Raw genomic sequence first — 16,222 nt, forward strand, 5'->3', positions numbered from 1 at the left:
GCCCTGTGCTCTGCCCGCCAGGGGTGCGCTGCCTCCCAACTACGGCACTCCAGGTCCCGGCGTCCCGACATAAAGCACTTTCCAGGACGCACTGCTACACACAAAGTCAGGGATGAGCAGTATGCCTGCAGACTGCAGAGGGTCTCTGAGGGGACTCTCTGGGGAGGGCAGCAGGTGATGGGGTGGAGGAAGAAGGAGGCGTTTCACTGTGTTGCCGTTTGTACTTTTGGAATTTCTGACCGTGTGAATATATCCTAATAAATTGCTCAATTTTTAAAAAATGGCCAGCTATCCCCAGTGCTATGATTGCTGACTGCAAATGGCTCACAGTGGGTCCTCTGAATATTGTCCCTGGCCCAGTGGGGGCCACCTTGCTCAGAAGGTTATACTTCCCCATGTTCCCCAAGGGCAGCCCACAGCCAGTGACCAATTTGCAGAGGCCACAAAAGGCCACCCCTAACTCTGCAGTGCAGTCCACAGCCCAGAGCTGCCCAGGGATCAAGTTGAAGTGAGTCTCCAGCCCCTTCTGACCTCACTTAGCTCCACCATGCCCTGTCCCCTTCCCTCCCAGCCTCACAGGTGAGGGCTTTGAACCCTTGCCTCAGGCTCTGCTTCTTGGGAAGACACCCCCTGGAGGTGGGGAAGCACTTGGAATTCAGTGAAGCGCCATATGTGTCCCGTGCTCTGAATGGCCACACCCTGTGAGGAGGGGACTGCCACCCATGTGTGCACAGGACCTTAGAGGTTCAGAAGCCAGCTCAAGGTCAGGGTTCTCCCCCGGCACCTGCTCTCTATTGCAGCTTCCTTGACTTGGGATTGTTGTTCCTCTGCATGGTTTCAGCCCTCGCTGCCTGCAGCCTCTAGTGGCCTTAGGGGGAAGGGGCAGAGTCACTTTGGATGGGATGACTTGGGGGCCTGTCTGGAGCAGGCTGTCAGGACCCAAAAGCTCTGGAGATCTTGGCCTCGACCTGGGACCCAGGACTCCAGACCTAGCTGGTCGCCTGCCCAGAGAGAGACTCCTGTGGATTTCTAGGGCTGGGAGGCTGGAGCCTGGCCAGGCGGCCCCTGTGCCTGTGGACAAGGTCTGGAGGGCGGAGAGCTTTTCCTGCCTGGATTCTCCTGGTGATTACTGGCTAACTGACCTCCAGGGGCCACAGAGCAGGGGCTGCTCCTTCCGCCCCAGAGAGCCCAGCTGGAACGAGGCCTGGGGTGTCCTGGGCTCCAGGGTTTGCACCTGCAGGCTCCACAGCCCCTCCACTGGTCACCGTCCCCCCACCTCCTCTGGCTGCTTCTCCGGGTGCCACCTGAGAACATGTTAATCAGAGCTGCTTCTCTCTCTCTGTTCTAGTTTGATGGTGACAGTGCCTACGTGGGGATGAGTGACGGAAACCCAGAGCTCCTGTCAACCAGCCAGGTGGGTGCGCGTCCCCCTTGAGTGGGGGTCTCAACCTTGGGCTGGCTGGAGCCCAGCTGCTCCTGGGGTACAGAGGCTGGAGCGGTACAGAGCTGGGGGGCCTGGCTCTCTACCGTCCCCTCTCGGAATCTTTACAGATACCAGTTGAGTCCTTACAAGGGGCAAACTGGGACCGTAGTGTTTGCTGTAAATCAACCTCCTGGTGACTGTTGACTTGAAATGGACATCATCGAGAACTTGCTGGAAATCAAGTGCACTTCCCACATTCCGCATGCGCATGGCAAATGTCCGCTCAGTGAGTGGCTGTTTTTGGTGCTGCCTGCCTGGGGCTCGGCTCCCGGGGGACTTGCTGTGTATGGACGTGCCCAAGCCCAGGCACAGGGTGGCAAGGCTGACTCACCCCCTGTGAGTTGTCTAAGGCCACTGGAGAGGCTTGTGATGTGGCACAAAGGGAGGAGAGCAGAGGCTTCCTGTGGGGCACTCCTTGGGCACGGCTGTCCTAACCCATGCCCAGTCCTCCAGGGGTCTCACATGCCTGCTGGAGTCAGAGTTTCCACTGAGAGCTGAAAACTAACATTTCTCCTCCCTGGGAACGTCCCTACTGCCAAGTGGGACTCTGGGGACTGTCCTCACTAAAGGCCAGGATGCTGGGGACTGTGACCCCAGGGAGAGTCCTCACCACAGGCTGTGGTATCACAGAGGATGTTCCCTAAGGCAGTGGTGCCTTCAGGGTGGCACTCGCTCAGGGTGCTGGAGTTTCCTGGCTGCTGACAGACTTGGGGAGCTGGAGGACAGCCTGGCCCTGGAGCTGACCTCCCCGCTCTGTCTATGCAGCTCACTTAAAAGATTCTAGGCAAGACCAGAAGAGCCACCCAGTCTCAAGTTAGGGAGACTCTCAGGATCCAGAGACTTTATGATGAAGACATCAAGATCCTCTGAGATTAACTAAATCCGTCCAGTGGCACGAGGCAACCTTATGTGAGCAACTTTGGCAAATGCATTCTCGATATCTTACACGGAATCAGTTTTGCTGTACACACTCCTTGAAATGTAGTGACTCAAAACCACAAATATTTATGTAGCTTCTGGTTCCATGGGTTGGCAATTTGGCTGGGTTCAGCTGGGTGGCTGTTCTGTTTTGCCTAGGATCTTTTAAGCCCCAAGGACTGGTTGGTATGGCGTCTGCTTCTGCTCCATGGGGCCTCTCATCCTCCAGCAGGCTAGCCTGAGGTCACTCACAAAGCAGGGGAAGGGTTCCCAGAGCAACCAGGGCAGAGTGGTAAGACCTCTTGAGGCCTAGACTTGAAGTGGCACCTCTGTACCACCAGCTCTTTCTATTGACCAGAGCCAGACACAGTCTTGTCTGGATTCAAGGAATGGTGAAGTAGACTCCACCTGTTGATGGGAGGGGTGCCAAGCCTTGTGGTCTTTATATAAAATTGCTCATCTAGGAGACATAGGGGATTAGTTCATGCTGATTTTGCTAAAGAATATCTCCGACTCTTCCCAGACCTACAGTGCCCTGTGGCTCAGGGGTACTCCACCAGCCTCTACTCTTTAATGGCAGGAGTTCTGTGTATTGCCTTCCAGTATTTTCTCTGAAGCGTCTACTTGAACTCACACAAACACAGGCACCCTTTCTCTGTGCGCCGTCTCACTGACTGCAGGAATTAAACTGTCCCAGTTACTGAAGGTGACAAATGTGTGGGTAAAATACAGCTCTCGTAGCCAATAGCAGGTCCAGAGACTGAACCCGCTAAATGCCATAAAATGTATTTTATTTTATAGATATTGTTTTATAGATATTGTTAATTAGTAGATCCACCCATCCAGCAAATGTATGTCAGGCATCTGTGATGGACGAGGCTCTGGATGTGAGTAGGAAGCCTTTTCTGGAAAACATTTCCTTCTAGAAAGTCCTATTTTATCATTTTACATTAAAGACTTGCTTTTTTAATGTAAAACTTTTCCTGAAATAACATCTTGTTTACTTGGAAAATTCAGCCTGGACTGAGGCTCCCCTGGGTGTGTATTAGCCAACTGTCCCCCTTTTTAAAAATTTTCAAGCCAGCCCTTGTGGGCTTGAACTTGCTTTTGCAAACGCACACTCCATTGTTTGGTTTTTGCAAGTCTCCACAAAATTCCTGCATAGCTGCCTTCACTTTCATAAATTATCACTTCCCCCATCCCTGGACCTTGCATTTCTTTTGTGCCATCTTTCCCAGGTGACCTGAGAATGAGATGGTTGGTCCTTCACTAAGGCTGCAGCCCCACCAACAGCCTTCGGGGCTGGAGGGCTTGTTAGAGACCAGCTCTCCTCCTGCTGAGAGCAGCCATATCCGGGAGTTGCAGGAATTGTTATTTCCTGTTCGTTTGGCTCAGGAAGAAGGAGATTTCCTGGGAAGAGATGAAGAGGAAAGGAAGGAGGCTTGGACCTCTGCAGACCTGGATTCAAATTCTAGCTCTGTCATGCCCCAGCATGGAATAGATATTGCATGCAAATGCTGTCACCTTCCTGTTAAGAAGAGAGTCAGCCTGCCTCTTGGGGTGCTAGGAGAAGGAAACGAGGTGCAGGCAGGGCTTCTGTGGGTGACTCAGTAGATTCTTTAGCAGGCCAGGGCACCCATGTCCAGCTATTGTGAGGGCTGACTGCCAACTACTTGTAGCTGCCTCTTTTCTGGAATAGAGGCCTCTGCCCATGGGATCCATGAACCAGAGGAAGCAGAGATAGTGGTCTGGAAGCCCACCCCATTTCCTCAGAGGGGGACCGACTTTGCAACTCCCCATGGAGCCCAGCTGAGACAGTGTCCGTGCTCGGCCCCGTCCTGGCCTGTTCTGCTCCCTTCTCTCCCCTCGCCTGAGAGCCCTTCTTCCCTGTCACCTTTGCAGGAATCCCCACCCCAGACTTCAGTTCTAGGGCCTCCGAGTGTGCAAGGCACCACTGTTCAGAAAACCTAGCTGTGACTCATTCTTATTGTTTTTATTACCATAAATAATTCTTTGGTCACACAAGATGAGTTTCTGCTCACCCCTGTGTGTCTGCAGACACTCTTTCCTCCGGTGGGAACCCCCGAGCCCTTTTCACCCAGTAAATGCCTATTTGTTCCTTTCGGGGGCACTGCAAATGTCAGCTCCTCATGTATCTTCCTGCCACGGGTAATTTTCCACTCATGGCTCTAAAAACCGTTTCTGCTAAAGATCTCATGTCTTTTCCTAAGGATTATTGAAAGAACGTGTGTGTGTGTGTGTGTGTGTGTGTGTGTGTGTGTAACAGAGTTGGGGAGATTGGGATTGAATGATGTGATCAGATTTACAGTTTTAGAAGTTCCCCGTGGCAGGAGTGGACACGAGAGACAGCTGGGAGGGTGTGCTCGTTGGCCCACTGGAAGACTATGTTGTCCTAGATTGTGGCAGAGCCAGAGGAGATGGAGAGAAGTGCATGATCTGAGGTGTGTTTTGGAAACAAAGTCAGCAGGTCTTGATGATGATGGACGTGGAGGAAAGGAGAAATGGGGGAGTGGTGCTGCCCCCCAGGCTTCTCACACGAGCCCATTTTCCAGCATTTTCTGAGCTGGGGAAGAGCTGGAGAGGTGTATGAGGTCAGACTTGGACAATTGGCCTTTGAGATTCTCATTTAAGTGGAAAAATCCAAATGGGTGGATGGTGGTCCAAGTCTGGAGCTCAGGGGAGATGTAAATTGGAAGTCCTCCGACCAGGCATCAAAGCTCTGGTAGTGAATGGGAGGTACAGGGACCGGAGGAAGAGTGAGAAGAGCAGAGGATCAGTGACCATTAAAAGCTGATCTCCAACATCTGAAGGCAAACAGAAGAAGGGGAGTCTGACATAGCTTGAGAAGGAGAGGTTTGGAAAGTGGTAGAACACGAAGTTTGAAAGCCAAGGGCAGAGTAATTCAAGAAAGATGAAACTGGGTAAAAAATGACAGGGGATCCAGTTTTTATCAAAAGATAAATTTTAAGTAGATCAAAGATTCAAATGTACTCAAAGAAAATGTAAAGGCACCAGCAAAACAAGCTTTAATATACTTTACAGTTTTTGAGCAGGGAAGACGTTTCTATGACTATAAACCTTAGAAGAAAAAGCTTAAAAATTGGACCATAAACTAATATAAAATAGCTTTTGTATGGCCCAAGCAGCATGAGTAAAATAAAAATGGAAAATTGGACAAGAATATTTTCAACTCACAACATAGTTGGAGGACTAACTTCCTTAACATACAAAGAGCTACTAGAAATCAATTCAAGACCCTGGTAGAAAAATGGGAAGAAGACATTCAATAGTTTACAGTGAAGGTGATGTTGATGGAACTTACATACATGAATAGGTGTGAAGAATAGTGCATAAGAGAAACAAATTAAAACGGCCATTTTTCACCTATAAAAAGCGAAAGGTTTGTTAACACACTCTGTCAGAGTTCTTGTGGGAAAACTGATTCTCCACACTGCTCTATGGAGAATAAACTAATGTAACACCGAAGGAGGGCAAATTGGCAACATCTATCAAAGTTACAAATGCACTGACCTTTAGCCCAGCAATTCTCTTTTGAGAAACATGTCCCACTAATATATGTGCATCCATTAAAAAAAATGACATATTCAAGATCATTCATTTTGTTATTTTGATACAAGATTGGAAACAACTCAAATGGCCAACAATATGGATCTAGTTAAATAAAATATGTGCATCTATCAAGTAGTACACCATACAGCCCAGTGAAAGAACGAGGACCCTGAAGTGACGTAGAAGTTCTTGAGACGCATTACTTATGGAAAAAAGCAAGGTATAAAACAGTAGGTTCAGTGGGTTACTATTTATTAAAAAAAGGCATATTTCTAGGTGCTTATATTTGATTAAAGTAACTCTGGAAAGATATGGAAACCAGTACAAGTGATTTTGTGCACTGTGTGTGTGTGTGGCATTTGTACATGTGCACGCGCACATGTGTGTATGTGTTATAGAGGGGCAACAGAGACTTTTCACTGTTCCTTTTAATATTTAGGGGTATGTGAATCATTTTCCATCTTTGTAACAAATACCTGAGATAATAGACTTAAAGGGAAGAAAGGTTTATTTTGGCTCATAGTTCTAGAAATTTCAGTTCATGGCTGCTTGGCCCTGTTGCTTTGGTGGAGCATATGGCAGAGGAGGCCTGGTCACCTCATGGTGCTGGAAAGCAAAGATAGACAGGAAGGGTCCCAATATCCCCTTCAAGGGTTGGCCTAACGACCTAATGTCCTTCCACTAGGCTCCACCCCCTCGAGGTTGGCCACCTCCCAATTTACCTCAGGCTGTTGACCAAGTATTTAGCACATGGGTCTTTGAGGGACATTCAAGATCCAAACTCTAGCAAACTATAGGGGCTTTAAACCTTTTATAACTTCAAAAAGTTCAATGGAGCCCAGACAAGAAGGGGAGGCCCATCAAGTCACGTGCCTCCGGGGGACGGGTGGAGATAAAAGTTGAAATGGGTCCAATAGTTCTAGGAAAAAAGAAAGCCATTGTGGACCTCAGTAAGAAGTGGTGTTGATGGGAGGGGACGTGCTGCGGGTCCCATGGGTGGCCCTAGGAGGGAGCTGGCGGTGAGGATGTGTCAACACTGAGTACAGACAACACCTGTGAGTCTAGCCGGGCAGGGCCAGGCCAAGGGCCAGAGCTCAATGAGATGAGGACTTCAGAGAGGGACTTTTCAAAAGATGAAAGTCTTCAGAGTGTCCAGACATCAGTGGACGGTGTCCGGGGGAGAGTGGAGTTCACGGCTCAGAGAGGGAATGTGAATCCAGGCTTTAAGTTTTCAGAGCTGATGGTGGTGGGGGGTGGGGAGGATCCTGCCCAGAGGGGGAGACCAGGCCTTAGCTGGGAGCCATGAAATCGAGGCTCAGAGGAGAAAGAAGAGTGGCTTTGTAAATGGGTTGGCTGGGCACCCGGAGCCTGGAGGCTTCTGTCCTCATGGAGGGCTGGTGGGCAGGGTTCTGGAGGGTCAGAGCCTGGAGGGGTGGTCTGAAGAGGGGCACAGGGTCTGGGGTATTTGTCCTGGGACATGGGAGAATGCACTGCTGTGGGATGGACACAGAGACGGGTAAACCAGGACAAGGAGTTGACCAGGCAGGTAGGTGGACAGACAGGCAGAAGGACACTTGATTCCCACCCACCCCCAAGGAGAGACATGAAGGACCAGAAATCTAAGCTGGGTACTGAGAGAAGATGAGAGAGCCGGGGTTCAGAGAGTGCTGGGCACAGGGACCAACCGGGCAGTGGAGACGCCTAGTCAGAGGGGAAAGGGGGCCCATGGTCTTGAAGGTGAGCGACCAGGTGCTTTGACAGGCTCCTGGGTGCATTCTGGGAGCAGAGAGCTGAGGCAGCTGGGAAGACAAGAGCCCAGAACCCAGCGTCCATGGGGTGGCTGAGCTGAAGGGACCTGGGAGGCTGCTGGGCGGGGTGGATGGGAAGCTGGAGCTGGGAGCTGAAGCCTGGGAGCTGGAGGTGCAGCATGAGGGGCTGGTGCTGCCAGAGCCAGTGAGCAAGGAGCTGGGGATCCGTAGGGACCTGGATGGTGGTCTGGATGGGGCAGTGGAGAGGGAGGGATGGAAGGTGGATGGAGGTGGGTGGAAGGGGTGTTCTAAGACCCATGGGAAATAGGGGATTTTATTCTCTCGACAGCAAGAGCAAAAGTGACCCAGGAACTATTTGCAAGACAGAGACTGCACAGTAGGGCATGGAGGTTGTGGGGGAGGTGCTTTCAACTTGAGGTGCTCACAGAGGAGTCCTGGGGTCTCCAGAGCTAGGTGAGTACCACCAAATATGAGCGCAGCCAGGTGCAAGCATCACCCAGTAGGAGCAGCCCCGCCCACCACACCATGGCTCCTCCGGCACCTTGCTCAGTACGCCTCATGGCAAAGGCTTCCTGTGCCTCACACACACCTGCATTCACTAGGCTGCAAGAACTTTGACTCAGCAGATTCTTGCTCCTGGTTCCCAGCACCCCTGAGGTCAGCTCAGCAGATCCCTTTGTAAATCCCCAAGGATGCTTGGTCTTCCTTGCCATTCAGATCAGGTATAGACCTAGGGTGGGTGGATAGCACAGTCAGGAGGCCAGATATGGGGCTGGCCAGCCTGTGAAGGAGGGAGCTGGGACCTGCAGTCTCTGGACACTGAAGTCCTTATGATCGTGAACTGCTGGCCTCCCTCCAGGAGGGGGCAGTGTGGGATGCCTAGAACATAGGGGGAGGAGGGATGAGCCAGAAGCTGAGTCTGAAGTTGTGTCCCACTCTTTTCTTGGGTCAGTTGGTGTCTTGTTGAACCTCAGTTTCCCTACACTAATAATCAGGAAGGATTGTTGGGTTTTCCCTAAACAACCTCAACGATGACATTGATTATATTTTTTAGTTCCCATGCACTGCACTTCCTGGGGCGCAGGCACCAGGTCCAAATGTTTTGCCTGGCTAGTCTCATTTCTGTCTCACCGACTCTCAGGTGGGAACTGTTGCTGTCCCCATTTTGCAGATGAGGAAACTGTAAATTGGAGAGGCAGGTGGTTGAAGCTTCTCAAAACAAAACCTCTCTCCAATAAATGCATGGGAGGCAGGAGACCATTCCTGGAATCCAAGACTCTAGGCTTTAGTAACTCTGGCCTCTGAGTCTGTGTACATTGTAAAGGGCAAAGATGACATGGCTTTTATTGCTTTAATTAAAACCTGAGTGAAGAGCTTGCGATTCATATGAAAATGAAATTGTTTCGCCTGCTGTGGTGCGGAGAAGGCAAGAGCAGCGATTACTGCTAAGATTACAAACAATCAAAGAGAAAAGGCCTTTTGCAAGCATTTCCTATTAAAGCCACAAACATCACACTTTAAAAATAATTATGGTTGTGTTATCGGAACATGATTCATGAATTCTGCATAAATATGAGGGGCCCTAAAGGAACCTGCTTCAAGACCACAGATTTTGTTCAAATCTGATGAAATTTAATATCATTTCACAGCTGGAGAATAAAATGCAAAGTGGGGGGAAAACCCTACCCCGTCCGTGTACATGGAGAGTCGGGGACATGTCACACTGCACTAATGAGCCCTCCCCACCTGCCTAAAAGCACGCTCAGAAAAAACACGCACAAGTCTCTCTTGTTTTCATTGTGAGAAAACCGCTGAGGAATTGGTACTTCCATCTCCCCGATCTTAAGTTTTGCATCCCAGGGGCTAAAAGCGTATTTTATTGTCGAACCCCGGATTCCTGCCTGCGAGAAGTCACGGAGGCACTGAGGGCAGACTTGGGGGAGGACCTTGGTCTGCATTTATTGTGCCTCCTGCGTAATAAAGATGTTTCTCATACAATGCCCTGCGTGTTTACAGCCTATAGTTTTGTTTCCTTCCAACTATTATAAGAGAAATTGAATCCCAGGAAACATTCACTCTCTCTGGAAGGGATGGAAACAATGAGGATAGTGCGGGAAGTGTACGTGCTGGGGGAGGAGCCAGCCCTGGGTTGGAAACACAATTTCAAGGATTTTTGTAAAAACAGCATCCAGCATCCCTCCCCCTCTCCTGGCCACCTTGAACTCCGCATCCTCTGTGCGGCCTGGCTCTTGGCTGGGGAGAGTCAGAGAGCCCTGAATTCACACATCTGTCCATCAATATTTGTGAGCTCACAGCCATAACTAAGAAGAAATGAGTTGACACGAGGAACTTTCTAGAATGGCACTGGCTCTTGGCTTCTGGAGGGTCAGGAGGCTGAGTCTTGCCTTCTGCAGCCCTTCCCATTGTGTGCCCTTGATCAGGTCATTTCTTCTCTCTGGGTCCAGGATTCTGTGTCTGTCGATGGGCTCTTACAGGTATCTCTGAGGGACCTTCCAGATTACGGCTGGTGGCCCAGGGCTGGCCTCCTCCACCCCTGCCCAAGTGCCTGTATGACCTTGACCAGATTGTTTAACCTCTCAAAAGGCCAGAGACTGACCTTCCTCACCTGACTGAGTCCCACCAGTAAAGAAGAAGCCCGGAGGTGGGGACAATGACTGAGTGACCTTCCAGTCAACCAGAGTCACAAGAAAATGCTGTTGGTTGGCTGGGTATGGGGAATGACCTGAGAAAATAGAAAATCTAGTCTCGTCGACCCTTCATGGCTGGGAGAGCTTGGGCAAGTTAATCCCCCTTTCCTGAGACTTCAATTTCACTTTAGAAATCCCTCGCAGTGATTCAGGTTAGAGTAAATAAGATGCATTTATACCCAAAGTGATTATTTGGGTGCTTGGTACATGGCAAATGGCAGTTAGCCCGAGGTGCTGTTAATACCCTTGCTACAGATGGAAAAACCCAGGTCACACGCCCAGGACTTGGTGGGCCCAGGAGTCAGATGTCACGTGCAATCAGCAATCTTAGCCAATGAAAATCAGATGGTTGAGGGTTGAGATTGAAAAGGGACTATCTTGCTTTAAAATGTGCCAATAAAAAACCCATGAAGGGGCTGGGGAAGTGGCTCAAGCGGTAGCGCGCTCTCCTGGCATGCGTGCGGCCCGGGTTCGATCCTCAGCACCACATACCAACAAAGATGTTGTGTCCGCCGAGAACTAAAAAATAAATATTAAAAAAAAAAAAAAAAAACCCATGAAATCACAAAACTAGTGACAGATGCCTCTGGATCATTTCTAGCCTGTTGGAGACCAGCAAGCCTCCTCACCCAGCAACGGCCACCTTCTGACCAGCCTGGTTTGCCCAGGCTCTTGACTCAACGGCTCACAACACTAACAGGCCTTCTGGGGTCCACACAGACAGTCTCCATGTCTCACCCACTTTGCCCAAGGCCCTGATGGTGCAGTGCCCTGCCAGGCCTGGCATCCTCCTCCTGGCTCTGCAGGGCTCTGGTGAGTCGATGGTGGTTCTGGGCTCCAGTGCTCCTGCTTCTGCCCCGTTCTGCCTGTGTGACCTTGGCCAGATGGCTAAACCCCTCTTAGCCTTGCTTTCCACCTCTGAAAAGTGGGAGTGGTAATATCACCTTATAGGTCAGTGCACACACCCAGAAGTAGGGGCGAGGGGCCTGGCTGGGCCTGTGTGGGTGAGGACCGGAGCATGATAAAGCGATTTTGTTAGACTTTGAAGTTTAGGGAAGAAAGGCGAAGTAGCAAAGGAGCTAGGGGAACGTTCACTCCATTTTCTGTGAATATTTGTGCCTGTAATTGGGGTGGGATGGAGAGAGGAGGTGAGGCTGGTGTTTTGGGCAAACAGAAGTCCAGCCCTCAGCACCGTGGGCCTCAACAGATGTGTACTTTTCCCAGGTGGCAGAGTCTGTGCCACACAAATGCCCAGGGGCACCAAGCTCCATGTCGAGGGCAGCTCCCAGGTCAGGGGAAGGGGTGTAGGTCCTGGAGAAGAGGAAGGGCAGGGGGGGCCGAGTGAGCCAAGGTTGGCGTTGGAGAGCAAATGGATGGGAGGGATTGGAGAAAATCTTGCTGTGCATCATGAGATGGAACCTTCCTCTTCAAAGTACCACAGGAAAACCTGCGGTCAAGGTCCCTCGTAATTGCTCAAGGGCTTTTAGTAAAAGGTGAAAGGTTTATACAATCTGAAGAGAAACCAGAAGGGCGTTTAGATGAGGCTCCGTTTTGCAATGGCCCCGTGGGTGGATGGGTTGTGGCTGGTGGTTTAACTGTGTGATGTCTTGCTGCTGACTTGAAGAAATAATTGTTGGAGATAGCGAGAAGGACTACAGCAGGGGGAGGGGGAGGGAAACATTTTAAAAATTTTCCAACCAGATGGAGAAAATAAAAAAGACAAAAAAAAAAAAAATCAAGTGAACATCTGGAGGAACTGGTTCCTGATACAGGGCTGCATAGATCGGTACAACCATTTTAGAAAACCAATGCTCGGTATCAAAAGCTGAATATTTATGTCTCCAACCAGCAATTCCACTCCACACACACACCTTCATGTGTTCACCAAGACATGTCAAAGAATGTTCTTTGCAGCTTTTTTTTTTTCCCCCACAAAAGAACAAAACTGGAAATGGTCCAAATGTCCACCAGTAGTAGACTGGATAAATGTTGCAGATTAGCCCTACCTGGCAGGATACTCTCCAGCCACAACAGTGAACAACTTGGAACTACCTGCAATAATTCAGGTCCATCTCCCAAACGTTTTCTTTAGCAAAAGGAGCCGGACAGTAAAGGGCATTTTATATGATGCTCCTTACACACCACACACAAACAGGCACAGCTGATCGGTAGTGATAGAAGTGTGAACTGCAGTTTCACTGGGAGGAGATGGGTAGTGACAAAGGGGCTTTGAGGGTCCTCGGGGGTCCTGGAAGGTTTTCTCTCTTCTTTTGAGAGGGTTACACAAATCTGTTTGCTTTGCGAACATGTATTGAGCTGTACTCTTAGGACATGCATGTTTCTGTTGGTTTCTTCTGTTTCAATAAAGAGAGAAAAAATTCATGCTGTCATGTTTGCACAGATGTCTCCATTTTTAGAGCCAGGCCATGGTGGGGAGGGAGAGGAGCCTAGCCAGGTCCCATTTGTATCTCGTGTTAATCAGATCACCAGGGAAGTGTGTTCTCCCTGGGAGTGTGGATGCAGCAGCCTTTTAGGGCTTGAAGCTATTCATTTAACTTCCTGGGAGGGGAAGGACTGTTTTGGCTCCATAATGGGTGGAGAGCGGTGAGAGTGCGGTGGCAGTGGCGGTGGCTTGCACCAGGGGATCAGGTGCAGGGGCTTCCCCAGGTCTGCTCCGAGCTGCAGGCTCCAGCCTTCACTCCCATTCCCCTGTGGGCAGTTTTAGGAAATGGTTAGAACATAAGCATCTCCAAGCCCGTGCCTGCGTGCATGCTTGCGTGCGTGCCTATGTGTGCATGTGCATGTGGCTTGGGTGCTGCTGTGCTCTGGTGCCAGAAAGTCTTATTAATAGTCAACTTGAAGATGCCTGTGAAAGTTTCTCCCAGCACGCACACACACACACACACACACACACAGACTATTGCAGACACATTCTTGCACAAACACAAGTATAAGAGCCCCTGTGCTCACGTGGGCATGCCTAGTGACGTGCACTCTCCACACATTAAGCATGTCAGTGTGACTCTGGGAAGAAATGGAGATAATAGTCACACCTGGTTCCTGGACTTTTGTGGCAATACCCACATGTGTGTGCATGCATACGAATGGAATATTTTCTCTGCATTTGCTTAGTGATGTTCATGGAGTTTTCGCAGTTGGTTAGGAAGCCCCTGAGGGTCTTGTGGGAGTAGGGAGCGGGGGACTGAGTGGGGGAGTGAACAGCTCCTATGAACCACAGACACACAGACAGATGCTGAGACACAGTCACAAACAGGTTTGTACAGGCACTTGTGCACGTTTACAGCACATGCACTGTGTGTGGACAGGTACAGGGATGCACACCCCAGCCCATGCAGACACAGCCAGACCTGGTGCTCAGGAGGGTGGACGTGGCTGCAGTTTGGGGGCTCTGGACTGGAAGTCAGAACACAAGTTCTGTGTGAGGCTCCAGGTAAATCTAACTTATTATGTGACCTTTGGGAAGTCTCCCCTCCTCTCAGGGGTCAAGGGCTCGCAGCTGGGATGTGACAGAACTGGGATTTGGACCATGGTCTGTCTGGGTTGAAGTCTGGGCTGTTCATGCCCCAGGCCTTGCTGCCCACAGTGAGGCGTCTCTGTTTCTTCCTCCACTAACTGGGTTTAATAATGCATCTGCATCGTAGGCTGACACATTCATGCATAAATGTGCATAGAACACGTGTTAAGTGTGGTAAGTGCTACACAGCGTTGCTGCTGTTGTCTTTGGAACAAAGCTGTAGAAAAGCAGGACAGACCAATGTGAGGCTGGGGCTGAACCCTCTTCTCACTGGGAACTTTCCAAGTCCTGGCACAAGCCTGGCTGAGGGTGTGTGCCCAATAACCTTGTGGGAGGGGATGAGCTCTGAGTCACAGCCCCCTGGTGGGATGATGTTTGGGTCATATTAGTGGGAGCACCAGGTCCATGCTGCAGAAGGAGCAGGCCTTGCTCCATGCTGCTCAGAGCAGACCTGGCATGCTGGGCCCAATCCTTGGTGCCACCACCTGGCAAGGCAGGAGTGTATTGTGGAGGTCCCGTTGATATGCAAGGGTCACTTGGGGGAACAGTGGCCTGAGCAGAGGGGCCAGCACACTCAGGGGCAGGTGGTGTCTGGGGGCTGTTGGGGGCTCCCTGTGGCTGGTGTCAGATGAGGTTGCAGGCTCTGGCCCAGGAGACCTTGATGCCAGACCAGTGCTGAGACCCTGCTCCAAAAGGAAGAATCTGAGCAGGGCAGTGTCCCCAGAGCATCCCAGACCAAGGGACTTCCCTGCCGAGCTGTTTCAGGGCCCTCATGAGAGCCACTCTCTGAGAACCTCAGTGCGGCCTCCAGGGACGGCTGGCGTGGCCCGTTTTTAGGCAATGCCCCTTCTGTAGATTTCAAAGGTAGAAATGGAAAAGAAAAAAAAGCTGTAAATAGACATAATTTTCCCAGAAGCTATTTTAGCACAAAAACCACTGAGAGCCTACTCATCAATTTGGAAATTTCTTAAAAGCAGCACCGCCTGGTGTCTGCCGGTGTACCTGCCAACCGGTGGCATGGGCTGGAGTCCAATGTGGGTCTGAAAGTCCATTGGCCCAACTTCCTCTTTCTACAGGTGGTATACAGAGGCCCAGCAAGGGTCAGCGCCTCGGCCAAGGCTGCACAGCCTGTCAGGGGCAGAGCTGGGGCTCAAACCTTCATGGGAAGACAATTTCCAAGATAAGGACAAGGAGCCAGGAAACCTTCCTGGACTGAGCAAGAATGATGTGCTGAGCAGCAGCTCTCAGGGAAGGCTGTTGCTGACTTCCTGGAGCTTGCAGGGAGGGAGGTGCGGAGCTGGGCCCAGCACCTTGGTCAGTGAACTCATCCATACCTGTCTTCATTGGAAAACATATTTACTAAGAACCTACTGTGTGCTGAGCAATGGCGTAGGTGCTGAGATGGAGCCAGGAAGAAACCAGTCCTTGTTCAGCCTCGTATTCTTGTGTTCAGCAACTGTTTGTTAAGGGCCTACTACGGGCAAGGTCACTGTCAGTGACCAAATGCTGAAACTTAGTTTCTAGCAAAAGTAATAATTTTAAAAAATTGTCGTTTATTTCTTGGTTTGTTTGTTTTTGTAGCACTAGGGATCGAACATAGGGACACTCTACCTCTGAGCTGCACTCACAGTCCTCTTTCAACTTCCTAAACTTTTGAGACAGATTCTTGCCAGATTCGAACTTGGGATCCTCCTGCCTCAGCCTCCCCAGATGCTGGGATTAGAGCTTGCACAACGTGCCCAACTTCAATGATTATTTTCAAAGGGTCAAGTCTCTTGTATGTTAGGAAGTCAGAGTTCTATGGGGAAACCAACAGAGCAGGCTAGAGGGACCAGGTGTGACAGCTTACCTGCAAGGGACAGTTGCAAATACAGGTGATGGGAAAACCCTGCCGAGAAGGGAATATGTGAGCAAAGACTTGAAGGGGTGAGGGAGGAAGTCGGGGGACGACCATTCCCATAGACAGAACAGCCGGAGCAAGGCCTGGGGGGGGGGGGGCGCTGTGCCTGGCATGTTTGAGGAATGTGGCTGGAATAGAGGGAGGGAGAGATTGTGAGGGCCTGGATGGTCCAGAGCAGCTCCCAGCCACATGGGGAGTGGACGGACAGGGCAGCCCAGCCGGGGTCAAGGGTTAGTGTGTATGAGGCAGGACAGCCACCTTCCTTCATAAGGTCCCAGCCCTGAGGCGTGGGCAGGAGGGGTGCCTCTGGCTGCACAT

General features: G+C 50.6%; 1 protein-coding gene across 4 annotated transcripts in view; it reads left to right on the forward strand.

Annotated features, from left to right (window-relative positions):
* Positions 1-16,222, forward strand: part of Tox2 (TOX high mobility group box family member 2) — a 124,747-nt gene that overhangs the window by 46,373 nt on the left and 62,152 nt on the right. For all 4 annotated transcript variants that reach the window (XM_077800044.1, XM_026383272.2, XM_077800045.1 and 1 more), the window contains exon 2: positions 1,349-1,414. In XM_077800044.1, the coding sequence (XP_077656170.1) occupies positions 1,349-1,414 (66 nt within the window). The remainder of the gene's footprint in view (positions 1-1,348; positions 1,415-16,222) is intronic.

This window comes from Urocitellus parryii, chromosome 6 (assembly GCF_045843805.1).
Source record: "Urocitellus parryii isolate mUroPar1 chromosome 6, mUroPar1.hap1, whole genome shotgun sequence".
NCBI lineage: Eukaryota > Metazoa > Chordata > Mammalia > Rodentia > Sciuridae > Urocitellus > Urocitellus parryii.